Source organism: Panthera leo, chromosome B1, assembly GCF_018350215.1.
Source record: "Panthera leo isolate Ple1 chromosome B1, P.leo_Ple1_pat1.1, whole genome shotgun sequence".
In the NCBI taxonomy this organism is placed as follows: domain Eukaryota; kingdom Metazoa; phylum Chordata; class Mammalia; order Carnivora; family Felidae; genus Panthera; species Panthera leo.
Genome location: NC_056682.1, coordinates 118,985,256 through 118,999,517, shown reverse-complemented (window position 1 = coordinate 118,999,517; position 14,262 = coordinate 118,985,256). Strand labels below are relative to the sequence as shown.

General features: G+C 33.7%; 1 protein-coding gene across 10 annotated transcripts in view; it reads right to left on the bottom strand.

Moving 5' to 3' along the window:
- Window positions 1-1,444: 1,444 nt before the first annotated feature.
- Window positions 1,445-14,262, bottom strand: part of SLC9B1 (solute carrier family 9 member B1) — a 73,064-nt gene continuing 60,246 nt past the window's right edge. For 7 of the 10 annotated variants that reach the window (XM_042935798.1, XM_042935795.1, XM_042935796.1 and 4 more), the window contains 5 exons: window positions 10,198-10,304; window positions 9,212-9,361; window positions 3,817-3,925; window positions 3,108-3,244; window positions 1,445-1,675 (listed from right to left, as the gene is read on the bottom strand). In XM_042935798.1, the coding sequence (XP_042791732.1) occupies window positions 1,463-1,675; window positions 3,108-3,244; window positions 3,817-3,925; window positions 9,212-9,361; window positions 10,198-10,304 (716 nt within the window). In that variant the 3' untranslated portion in view covers window positions 1,445-1,462. The other 3 variants (XM_042935804.1, XM_042935803.1, XM_042935802.1) reach the window with 3 other exon arrangements.

Below are 14,262 nucleotides of genomic sequence, written 5' to 3'. Positions count from 1 at the left end.
TCACTTTGCAAATTTATGTGTAAATTTCACATTCTGTGCTATTTTAATACCTTACTTACATAGAAGAGGGAAGAGAGAAACCAAGTAATGACTAGTTCCTGCATTTGGTTTTTGCCAAAGAAGTCTGAATGATTTCTAAGAAGGCTCCACTAAGGCTATTTGAGAAGATTTTACATGACCCTTCCAACTTTAAAATAAGGAATCTTGAAATAAACTGAAACTGCATTTTGCTTGTGATGGGTTCTATATAAGCATAGCTGACTTCATCAGCCAGAATTGAAAGGAGATTCTGTATCACTAAGGAAAAGAAAATCTCACATGGACAAGTCTATCAGTCTTTCATTTCTGTAGGCTGACTTTAATCCTTATTTTATTCTAGTTGAAAAATCATGGTTTATCTCCATTTGTGATTTAATTTTATACCTGTAAATAAATACTACAATATTTCATTTAAAAACTATTAAGAGGTGCCTGGGTGGCTCAGTCGGTTAGGCGTCCGACTCCCGCTCAGGTCATGATCTCACAGTTTGTGGCTTGAGCCCCGCGTCGGGCTCTGTGCTGATAGCTTGGAGCCTGGAGCCTGCTTGGAATTCTGTGTCTTTCTCTCTCTCTGCTCCTCCCCCACTCATGCTCTGTCTCTCTTTCTCCTTCAAAAATAAACAAAAACATTACAAAAATTTAAAACCAATTAAACTTGCAGGGTGCTTGGGTGGCTCAGTTAGTTAAGTGCCTGACTCTTGATTTCGGCTCAGGTCAGGATCTCACAGTTTGTGGGTTGCATGGAGCTCTGCCCTGACAGTGAAGAGGCTGCTTGAGATTCTCTCTCTTCTCTCTCTGCACCCCCTCTCTCAAAATAAATAAACTTAAAAAAAGAAAAAAGATTAAAAAAAAACTATTAAACTTGTCATTTTAAGGATACTGCAGAAGTAATATAAATTTAATTTTTTTTTTTACTTAATATATCACTTATTCAGATAGTCACTAAAAACAGAATATAGAATACGTATTGTTGACCCACTTAAAGTTGGTAGATTTATTCCTGGTATTTTCCTTTTCTGGTGATCTTTTTAGTGAATGAATTACTAAACTGATGATAAGTTCTACTTCTGTTTGGAAGCTTAGATTCTTACCTTTCTGTCATTAGGTTCATTTAATTTTGTATTGTATTTAGTTTGTAATATAACAGCAGATTCAGCCTGATGGATTGCTTTAAATTTTCCTAGAGTATTTACAGATTTATTTTGTTCTTGAAATACATAAATACTAAGAGGTCATTCTACTTACATTGCTTTTATTAAATTAATCTTGGAATAAAAAATCATAGGAAAGCTCTGTAATGAAATTACACATTTATTAAATCCTTGGTTCTATGTACAATCTCCACACACTTGTATGTTTTAACTTTTCTCTCATGTAAGATAATTTATTAAAAGAAGCAGGCAGGTGATGGCAAATAAACTTTTTAATGAAGATCTAATTTTGTCAATTTCACATTGATTTTGCTTGGATCATGGTGTGCAAGTACTTTGGGACCCAGTATGCCAATAATTAGAGCTCCATTTGGAGCTGTGATCAAGATGGCTAAAAATGCTATTGTCATCACATCCCTTGAATATGGTTCCAAGTGGGGTGCGCTGATGCTTGCTGTTTCTAGAGCCAGGGGACCTAATACAGCCTGCATTTAGAGGGTAAAAAGATGAGGCATAAAGAAAAATGTTAAAATAGTTATTATATGATAAAAGTTAATGCTTCTGTTAAAACAAACGAAACCTAGTGGTAGGCTATCAGAAAAGAGATGAGCCTTAAAGTGCTGAGGAATTTTCATGAATTACTCATCAATTTTATGTTCTCCCTAGTAAATATATCTGGACGAAAAGTGAAATAGTGACAAATCAGCGTGCAGACATTTGGGGGCTGGTTTCGTATTCTTATTATCTCAGCTTTCCCATTTAACTATCTTTTTTGAGTGCTCACATTACTCGCAGAACCTCAGGAGTTTTAAACAAACCAGGGTTTTGCTTATTTGCCTTTATCATGGATGATTAGTTTCTTGGCTGTAACAAGACAACACAAAATACTAAAGTTTCTTATGGTTCTCTAGGATTTTGTTGCTTGTCTTCTCCTTGTTCTTCCTACTTGGGAGGCAGTGTATATTGTAAAACTGACAAGAGGTGTGGAATCTACAAAGTGGGCACTGAGAGATTAGGAAGTAAGTTGCCTAATGTTATAGGCAAGTAACATGGTATTCAAAACAGCCAGTCTTGCCCCATGGACCTGCTTTTTTAATCATGACACAGAAAATTTTGTCGTATGAAAATTCGCAACCTTCTGTGGTGGAGTAACAATGGAAGAAAGAATCTCTGGAAATCAAGACATTATGCTGTCACGTTAAAAAGTCTAACAATAAGTAGCAACACCTTTGAGTAGGAACAGAATATCATTAAATCAGAGGGCAAAACTACAAGGTCTCCCTTTTCATTCATTCATTCACTCCTTCATTCATTCACTCACTCATCATTCATTCTTGTAGATAAGTAATGCTTACTGTATACCTCCTGCATGCCAGGCACTGTGTTAAGGGCTGGGGAAAATATAATGGAAACCAGACACTATTCCTTGTCTTTCCCAGATAGTCTGGTGGGGAGATTTAGTCATTAATTAAAACCATACAAATTAAATGCATAATTAAAAATAATATATGTGCATTCATGTATGGTGGAGTGGGTGGCAGGGGTAGGAAAGATATATTTTTAAAAGAATGTGTTTCTACTTTAAAGTTGTAACAGTTAGCTCTACAATATTCAGCAAAATGTAAACATTCCAGTATTCAGATATATTCTTAGTTTATATTTTGGGAACATAGGGAAAAAATGTTTCAGAAGTTTAGGAAGTATTTGTCATTAAAAGTACACTTTTTAACTTCAGAAGAATTGCTTTTAAAACAGATTTTAAAATATTACATCATTTTCAACAAGTAGTTGTGATCAATGAAGCTTTTTAAAAGTAAGGCTAGTAGCCCACATTTTGTGATTAAAGTAACATTATTCATTTAGGATTAAAAAGTCATAAACATTAAAAATTATTAAAATGCCTCAATATGTTCTTACCTGGACTGTAGCTTTGGGGATCCACGATAAAGCAATAAATATTTTCTCCTTAAAACTAAAACCAGCAAAACACATCAATAAAAAAGTACAAGAAATTCGAACCAATAATGCCAAACTCATGGTAATAACACAAATGCCTACAACAAATAAAAACAAACATAAATAATAATATATTTGGGAAGAAGTGGTTCTTTATACCTAGAGATGTGATTTGCAGAAGTACTGAAAGCATTTTAAGACTATTGCCTCTTTATGTCTTCATTTTCTTAAGTTAAAATAATAATCATAAAAAATAAAAATATGATTGAAGCTTCTATGTAAAGTGCAAGAGATGATCTTGCACTTTAGAGGTACCATGAAAGATAAGATAGACTACATTTATTTAATTCTGAGTTAATAGACTTTGAACTTTCACTACAAAATAAAGTATTCAAAAGGTGCTGATAGTATGTAATATTTTTTGTCAGAAATGAATTCCAGCCTGCATTTCCTCAGGTCACTCAGGAAAAGATATTCAGGGCTGTCTTTGGTAGCAAAGAGCACACGGGGTAACATAAGAGCAAATATATGTTATTAACTGTGTCAGTATGAGTTTCTGAAGAAGGTTCTCGTAGCATCCAAAGACATATTGTAAACAAAATAAAAATCATTCATAATTTTCTTAAATATTTTCAAATCTTATATTTTTTGTGCCTCTAATTATTCTTACCAATAGCATTTGATTTAAGAGATGTAACAGATACTTCTGATCCAACCAAGCCAAAAAGAAGGGGTTGAAAAATACACCATACAGTTTTAATAACTCTTTGGACTCTAATCTAGAAAAGAACAATATATTTTTAGTTATTGTAACACATGAAAATGATTACATTTTAGAAATTAAAGTCAATATTTATTGAACTTAAGATATCTTATTTGTAGATGAAATGTTAAAGTTTAATAAAAATTGAGTAGGTGAATTGTTTTAGTCAAACACTTAAGTAGAATTTGGTTAAAAAATCTACAAAGCTGATAGCAACATTATTTACAATAGTCAAGTTATGGAAGCAGACCAAGTGTCCCATCAATTGATGAATGGATAAAGAAGATGTGGTACGTATACACACACACACACACACACACACACACACACACACACACTGGAATAGTATTCAGCCATAAAAAAGAATGAAATCTTGCCATTTGCAATGACATGGATGAAGCTAGAGAGCATAATGCTAAGTGAAATAAGTCAGAGAAAGACAAATACTGTATAATTTCACTCGTGTGGAATTTAAGAAACAAAGCAAATGAGCAAAGAGAAAAAAGAAAGAGAGAGAGAGAGAGAGAGACAAAGAAACAGACTCTGAATTATAGAGAACAAAGTGATGGTTATCAGAGGGGAGGGGAGTGGGGGGTGGGTGAAATAGGTAATGGGGATTGAGGAGTATACTTGTGATGAACACTGAGTGATATATGGAGTTGTTGAAACAATATATTGTACAACCTGAAACTAATATAACAACTGTATGCTAACTAACTGGAATTAAAATAAAAACTTTAAAAAAAGAAGTAAAATAGAAATAAATGTTCCTTGAAACTGGAAAAAAAATCTACAAAGTTACTCAATAAAAATATTCGGTAATCTTGTCATGAAACAAATAAGGTTTTGGAGTTCCAGACATGTTCTGATGTTTCAGTAAGAACCCTAGCTTTTGTTTGTAAGGTAACTGAACAAATACAGAACTAGCACTACCTCATGCCTGGTAAGAACGTACTCAAGATTATGCAAACATTTCAGCTCTCAAAAGGGAGTTTATAAGGCCTCCACTAACAATTATCTTGGGACCCAAGCCCATGAAAGTGAATCTTGATATGTTCTAAGCTACTAGGCAAAAAATGTCAGTAATCTGTCAGGCCTGCTTCCAAAGGACACATGTTGAAAACTTCAAAGTTATTTTTTCCTGAAAACAAAACCAAACCCATATAATACAGACTCTTATTTGGTTGCCTGCCTGTCTTTCCTTTCTGAGAATGAACCCTTCCCAGGGCTACTTCTCCAGTTATGTGGTTACAACAAAGTCCCCTACTGATGCAATGGTACCCTGGCTCGTTTCAAGGAATCTGGATGAAGAGATTTTAGTTTCAGTCTGGGCTTATCTTTTCTTAAAGACACATAAAACCTTCATATCCTTTGTATTGGGTATAAACTATATTCCTAACTATTCCCCTTATGACTGGGCTTTCTGATTTATAAAAGTAAAGTTTAAAAAAGGAAAAAAAGAAAAACAATTTTACTCTTTCTTCTTGGTGGCACATTATCCTAGTTGTTACTTTTAATGTAACATATTCTTTACTGTTTGATTTCTTTTATCACATAAAAAAGAATTTTAGTAATTTTCTTTTTATTTATTTAATTGTAACTTATTATTAACCATTTAATTTATTTTACAGTTATGATACTATTGCAATACTAAACAAAATGTTAATATAATTTTGGGGTCAGGAACTTCTCAAGCTGATTCTAAAGTTTATCTAAGAAAGAATTTGTGTAAGAGCAGTCAAGAAATACTTTAATCCCATTTACAGTTGCACCAAAAACCATAAAATGCCTAGGAATAAATCTAACCAAAGAGGTGAAAAATCTATACGCTGAAAACTATAGAAAGCTTGTGAAAGAAATTGAAGAAGACACAAAAAAATGGAAAAAATTTCCATGCTCCTGGATAAGAAAAAAAAATATTATTAAAATCCCAATACTACCCAAATCAATCTACATATTCAATGCAATCTCTATCAAAATAACACCAGCATTCTTTAAAGAGCTAGAACAAATAATCCTAAAATTTGTATGGAACCAGAAAAGACCCCGAATAGCCAAAGCAATCTTAAAAAAGAAAACCAAAGTAGGAGGCATCACAATCCCAGACTTCAAGCTATACTACAAAGCTGTAATCATCAAGACAGTATGGTACTGGGACAAGAACAGACACAGATCAATGGAACAGAATAGAGAAACCAGAAATGGACCCTCAAACGTATGGCCAACTAATCTTTGACAAAGCAGGAAAGAATATCCAATGGAATAAAGACAGTCTCTTCAGCAAGTGGTGCTGGGAAAACTGGACAGCGACATGCAGAAGAATGAATTCGAACCACTTTCTTATACCATAAACAAAAATAAACTCAAAATGCACAAAAGACCTAAATGTAAGACAGGAAGCCATCAAAATCCTCAAGAAGAAAGCAGGCAAAAACCTCTTTGATCTTGGCCCCATCAACTTCTTACTCAACACGTCTCTGGAGGCAAGGGAAACAAAAGCAAAAATGAACTACTGGGACCTCATCAAAATAAAAAGCTTCTGCACAGCAAAGGAAATAATCAGCAAAACTAAAAGGCAACCGACAGAATGGGAGAAGGTATTTGCAAATGACATATCAGATAAATGGTTAGTATCCAAAATCTATAAAGAACTTATCAAACTCAACACCTAAAAAACAAACATTCCAGTGAAGAAATGGGCCAAAGACATGAATAGACACTTCTCCAAAGAAGACATCCAGATGGCCAATCGACACATGAAAAAAATGCTCCACATCACTCATCACCCGGGAACTACAAATCAAAACCACAATGAGATACCACCTCACACCTGTCAGAATGGCTAACATTAATAACTCAGGCAACAACAGATGTTGGCGAGGATGTGGAGAAAGAGGATCTCTTTTGCATTGTTGGTGGCAATGCAAGCTGGTGCAGCCACTCTGGAAAACAGTATGGAGGTTCCTCAAAAAACTAAAAATAGAACTACCCTATGACCCAGCAATTGCACTACTAGTCATTTATCCAAGGGATACAGGTGTGCTGTTTTGAAGGGACACATGCACCCCCATGTTTATAGCAGCACTATCAACAATAGCCAAAGTATGGAAAGAGCCCAATGTCCATTGATGGAAGAATGGATAAAGAAGATATGGTATATATATATACAATGGAGTATTACTCAGCAATCAAAAAGAAGGAAATCTTGCCATTTGCAACTACATGGATGGAACTGGAGGGTATTATGCTAAGTGAAATTAGTCAGATGGGGCGCCTGGGTGGCGCAGTCGGTTAAGCATCCGACTTCAGCCAGGTCACAATCTCGCGGTCCGTGAGTTCGAGCCCCGCATCAGGCTCTGGGCTGATGGCTCGGAGCCTGGAGCCTGTTTCCGATTCTGTGTCTCCCTCTCTCTCTGCCCCTCCCCCGTTCATGCTGTCTCTCTCTGTCCCAAAAATAAAATAAAAAACATTGAAAAAAAAATTTAAAAAGAAATTAGTCAGAGAAAGACAAAAATCAGATGACTTCACTCACGTGAGGACTTTAAGAGACAAAGCAGATGAACATAGGGAAGGGAAACAAAAATAATATAAAAACAGGGAGGGGGACAAAACAGAAGAAACTCATAAATATTTAGAACAAACTGAGGGTTACTGTAGGGGTTGTGGCAGGGGGGGATGGGTTAAATGGGTAAGGGGCACTAAGGAATCTACTCCTGAAATCATTGTTGCATTATATCCTAACTAATTTGGATGTTAATTTTAAAAAATAAAAAATTTTTTAAAAATTAAAAAAAAAGAAATACTTTAAAAATAAGTACAATGAGAGGGAATCTTCCATATTAGATTTTGAGACATAAAACTATAGTGATTTAAAATAGAGTGGTACTGGCAGAGAACTAGATAAATAGGATTGAATAGATTCCAGAAATGAACTTGTATGTGTGTGTGTATATAATGTGAGAGTTTAGCTCATGGTAAAAGAGGCACTTAAAAATTATTGAATAATTAATGGATCAGTCAGTACATAATTTAGCAAAAAATGCCTGTCCAGTTTGTGTGCATATATATGTGTCCGTAGATACATAGTATATGTATATGTATACATATTTATAAACACACACACATATATCCTTAACAGCATTTAAAAAAATAAATTTCAGATGAATTAAAGAGCCAAATGCAAAAATAAAACAAATAAAAACTAACAAAATATTAGATGATAATATGGAAGATATTGTGTATACAATCTTATAATCTTGGCTGAAGATATCCTTCTTAAACAAGATATAGCATCCAAAACAAAAAAGAAAAATGGACAGGTTTGACTATACAAAAGACATAACAAAGTTGAAAATAAGCAAAAATTATATGCAATATATGCGTAACAAAGGATTAGCGGCATTAAGATATAAAGAAACTATAAATTAGGAACAAAAGGCAAATAAATCAATTAAAAATGGTCAAAGAAGATGAATAGGTAGTTAAAAAAGAATATATAAAGAGAAGTTTACTGCACTACTAATGAGAGAAATGTAAACAAAGAATAAGAATGTTGTATCATTTCTTACCCATCAGATTGTTTAAATTCTTTGAAGGAATATTTTGCACTACCCATCAAAATAGAAATATTCCATTTCTAAATTCTGCAATTATGTTTCTAGGAATCTATTTTTATAGAAGTGCTTGCGTATTTGCAAAAGGACACATGATCAGGATTGTTCATGGCAGCACTGTTTATAATAACAAAATGGAAATGATCTAAATGTACAAATAGAGAACAGATTAAAGGAAATGATTAAATCTGGGAAGAGGGGTATGATATTTGGGAGTGGTAGGGGAAAAGGAGTCTTATATTTTATTATATGTGTGGGCCTTTTGTATTGTTTTAATCTTTTATAAGCATTTTTCCTGTATTAACTGTATAACTAAAATTTTAATGAATAAATAATAAAATAAAATAATTATATACATAAATAAAATAACACTAAATTAAGTAATTTAAATCATTTAAATTTAGTTAAAGAAAATAAATTAAATAAATAAAAGTTATATAATCATATCGCATAAAACTTGGGTAAAAGAAAGCAGCCTGATGTGATAGCTCAACTTATGATTTCATTTTACTGTATTTCCAGGTCCCTTTCCTAAATATTTTATTTCCTTGATTGATTTATACACTTTCTTGAAGACACAAACTTCTGGAACATCTTCCAACTAGAACAAAGAGATTTCCTAAATGTCTATTATGATATAAAAAAAAAACCAGTTAATTTATCTTAAAAAATGTGTTAAAAATATTCACCTTTTCCGTGGACCAATTTACCCCAGCAACAAAAGACAACGCTAGTGTGAATAATCCTCCAGCTGCATGTAAACCAATATGATGGCTGCCCAAGACAGCGGAAACACACATACTCAAAATAAGGAATGCTCTCTTCAGTGAAAGTTTTGCCTAGAATTAGATATTTAGAAATTAATTTACATTTAATACATAACACAATATTTACATCTTCTATCATTGATTATTTATCTTTTGATATCATGTCTCTATATGTTATATTAAATAATGTCTAAAATTTTTACATTCTTCACCACCAAATATTTTAGCAGATTTGGTACCAAGTGAAAAAATTTGTAATTATTACATTTTATCCTCTGCCACATCTCTGATACTAATGTCAGTAAAATGGCTATAATACTTTAGCTGTAAGTGAAGAAGAAAGGAAAGAGACCCTTATGTAGTTCTATATATTTTAATATCTCTTTAGCTAAGACAATTGTTAAGGGGAAATTAAGATGGAAGTTACAGAAATACAAGAGTAATGGCATATCCTTTGGCAGAGGAAAGGGTTGAGTTTAATAGAGTTGCCTTAGCCAAAGGAAGCGGGAGTGAATTTAAGTTAGAAAACATGCAGAGATAAATGGCAATCTATTTTCCCAAAAATGTTCAATGGAAAATTGGAGGGGAAAATCATTAGGGAAAATTGTCAGGGGTCAACAGGCAATTCAGTGAATAAAGGGGTGGTGGAATTGAAAAGGTACTCTGGGTTAAGTACACTTTTCTGATATTCTTATTTGCCAAATTAGGAAGCAGAGACTCTAGTCAAGACCATTGACTTGTATCAATCACAGCTGTGCTCCATTTTAAGCAGAGCGTAGGCATTGGAGGCTATTTTGGGGGAAGGAGAATTAAATGTTACATTTAACTGTTTATGGCTCTTCCAAAAGTTCAAATTTTTAAAAGAAATATCTAATAGTATACTTCTAAAAAATAAACTTTTTATTTACCTGATCTTCACTTGGAAAATATCGAACAAAAATTCCCAAAATAGCTCCTGCCAGCGCACCAATAAGTATGTCCCGGAAAGAGGCGAGGATATTTTTAAGTACACTGCCTGTAAGGACACACAATAAAGGAAACATTTCATAGAGAAATATTTTCACATACTTCACATATCAGAGGATCAAATCTAGGTGGTTTCATAAAGAAAGGCATACTTTCCAGAACAAATATACAAAAATGGACCTTTAATATTCACATACTTGAAAATATATGATTTGTTTGATAAATTATATATTGTCAAATAATTTAATAAATACACACAATTCAGAAATGTTCATTGAAAATATAGGCCAGAAAACAAAGAAGTAATAAGCCATAATGTGGCTCACCTACACATACAATCTGAAAGACCAAGTGAAGTGGAAGAATGGACAGAAATGGACAAAGGAACACCTCTGGCACCTAGCACGTGTTTCTTCTCCAATATACTATTATGACAAAGAAACAAATGACTTAAAAATGTAAAGAAAAGTTTAACAACAACAGAAGATTTATTACAGGATCAATCCTAGGAATATTCGAGTCAGGAGTCAATTGAGTTTCTAATATTTTTTTTTTTAATTTTTTTTTTAACGTTTATTTATTTTTGAGACAGAGAGAGACAGAGCATGAATGGGGGAGGGTCAGAGAGAGGGAGACACAGAATCTGAAACAGGCTCCAGGCTCTGAGCTGTCAGCACAGAGCCCGACGCGGGGCTCGAACTCACGGACCGCGAGATCATGACCTGAGCCGAAGTCGTCGCTTAACCGACTGAGCCACCCAGGCGCCCCTCTAATATATTTTATGTACTCATATCTGCAGTTTAGAGTAATAAGTTTTAAAAAAGATCCTGAGTCACAAAAAAGTTGTTATGCTATGTGTATTTAGCTCAATAAGGGGTGTGTGTGTGTGTGTGTGTGTGTGTGTGTGTATGTATACATTTAGAAATGTTCTTTATTAAAAAATTATAGAAATGCAGGGTGACAACAATAAGATAGTAGATTGGGAAGCCCCAGAACCTTGTTCCCTCACAGAGGCATCAATTTAACAACATACAGTCCAAAAGCCTTAATGGAACTCCACAAACCAATTAAGAAGTTGCAGTAAGAGAAAAGTGACTCATCATGTAGAAGGAAGCTCCTGGAAGATTATCAGAGGATTTCAGAGTGGAAACCTTAAATAGACCAGAAGAGAGTGGGATGATAAATTCAAAGTGCTGAAAGAAAAAAAAACTGCCAATCAAGAATATTATTCTACAAAATTACCTTTCAAAATGAATAAAAAATTAAGACTTAGATAAACAAAAGTTGAAGGAGTTCATCACCACTACACCTGACTTACAAGAAATGTTAGAGGGAATCTTCAAGTGGAAGTAAAAGGATGTTATCAATACAAAAGCACACAAATATAAATCTTTGGTAAAGGTAAATACCATAGATGAATTCAGAATCCTGTAATACTGTAACAGTGGTGAGTTAATCACTTTCAGTTCTGTTATAGAATTTAAGATAAAGACATGAATATAACCGTAAGACTGTTAATGGGTATACAACATAAAATTGTTAATTTGTGACATGGATTACAAAGTGAAGAGGGTGAGATGTAAAGGATTAGAATTTTCATATGTGACTGAAATTAAGTTATCACTGAGTTTTTATAAGGATAGAAAAAGATATTCCATGCAAATGGTAAGCAAAAGACAGCAGGGTGGTTATACTTATATCAAACAAAATAAAATTTAAGTCAAATACAAAAAAGTCACAAGAGATAAAGAAGAACATTATATAATGATAAAAAGGCCAACTGACCCAGACCTAATAAGATGAGGTCTCCATATCTATGATATTCCAAAATATAGACGTATTGAAGATCTAACGTAAAAATAAAATCCTGAAAGTCCTTAACATTTTAAGTGACAGTTTATACAGTCATGAGTCAAGAGAAGATTTTCTAAGCATGTAACTGCTTGGTTTTTCACTTTTTCTGTCCTCCTCAAATTCAGTGTGATCTCCTGTAGCATGCTGTGTAGCACCGCATACTATCTACTATTTATCACATTTTGTAATTTTTTGTTTAACACAAACTCCTTGAGAACATGAGCCACATGGACTTCTCTGCTGTGTCAAATAGTATAGAATAGTACTTAAAAGTGTGGGTATGGGGTTGCATCTCAGTGAAAACTGGGTTTCCAGTTTTGGGTCTGTGACTTTGACCAAGTTACTTAACCTCTGTTCCTTGGTTTCCTATTCTGTAAAATGAACATAGTACCATTGTGACTATTAAATGAGTGAAAATATCTATGGAACTTGGAGCAAGTACCAAAGCAATTACTCAACAAAAGCTAATATTGTCGTTCAGTGTTTATCCTCAGTATTTGGCACAGCTATTGGCACAATGGAAGAGGAGCACAAAAAATATTTTTTGAAAGAATTACTGATACTTGTCATGAAGGTAAAGATTTCCAGATTTGACAATAAAAATTTTAAAATTCTGAATTGCAAACAAAAAAAAGATAAAGGTTAAAGTAAAATTACAAATGTCGATAACTATAGAGTATAGGTTATCATTCCTAATTTTATGCAGAATCTTGACAAATCAAAAAGAACGAAAGATGAACACACCTGTAAGACGAAAGCAAAGGATTTCAAGAAAAGCAATGTATAAAACATTCCAAGATGCCAATGGCCAATAAACTTGAATATTTTAAAATATCACTAGTATTCAAACCACTTCATTTAAAGAAGCCTCGCTTTTCACCTATCAAATTAACAAAGGTATAAAAAACTAGTAATACCTAGTTTTGAAGAAGGTGAAGAGAAAGTAGCAAGGTTTTTTACCCTGCTAGGACATGACATTGTGGTAATATATGTCAGAAAGCTTATAACTATATATACTTTTATCTCAACAATTCCACTTTTGAGATTATGAAAATGTTAAGATTAGGTACAACTATTTAGCTATAAGACATTCAACCATGCATTATTTTAACAGTAAATATTGGAGTCAACTTCAATTTTCAACAGGTTTAGTAAGTATGATACAGCCAAAAGAAAACTACACAACCATTTAAAAGGTCATGGAAATATATTTACTGAAAAGAAACTTGTTAGTGATATACAGCAAAGTGCAAAACAACTCCGGTTACAAGAAAGTATGACCAATTCTTATAATTTTATAAGAATATTGGGATGGAAGACAGAGAGAGAAAGAGATAGAGAAAGGGAGAAAGAGAAGTCTGGGTGGATATATATCAAAAGAGTTATTGTAAGTCAGTCAGAGAAAGACAAATATATGATTTCACTCAGGTAGAATTTAAGAAACACAACAGATGAACATAGGGGAAAGGAAGGAAAAATGAGAGAAAAGCAGAGACAGAGGCAAACCATTCGAGACTCTTAAATACAGAGAACAAACAGGGTTGCTGGAGGGAAAGTGGGTGGGGGGGATGGACTAAATGGGTGATGGGCATTAAGGAGGGCACTAGTTGGGATGAGCACTGGGTGTCATATGTAAGTAAGGAATCACTGGGTTCTCCTCCTGAAACCAATACTACACTGTATGTTAACTAACTTGAATTTAAATAAATTAATTTTTTTTTTTAATTTTTTTTTTCAACGTTTTTTTTTTATTTATTTTTGGGACAGAGAGAGACAGAGCATGAACGGGGGAGGGGCAGAGAGAGAGGGAGACACAGAATCGGAAACAGGCTCCAGGCTCCGAGCCATCAGCCCAGAGCCTGACGCGGGGCTCGAACTCACGGGCCGCGAGATCGTGACCTGGCTGAAGTCGGACGCTTAACCGACTGCGCCACCCAGGCGCCCCTAAATAAATTAATTTTTTAAAAAGAGTTATTATTCCTGAGGATATGCTGCAGAGTTTATCTTTTCCTTTTTTTTCCTTTCTTATTTATTTAGGTCTTGATCTTAAGATAAACTGTACATATTACTTTTCAACTCAAATATTTTGGTGCTTCAATAAAACAGAAGACTGAATTTCAAACATTGCGAATAACTAAAGCATTACTAAACGT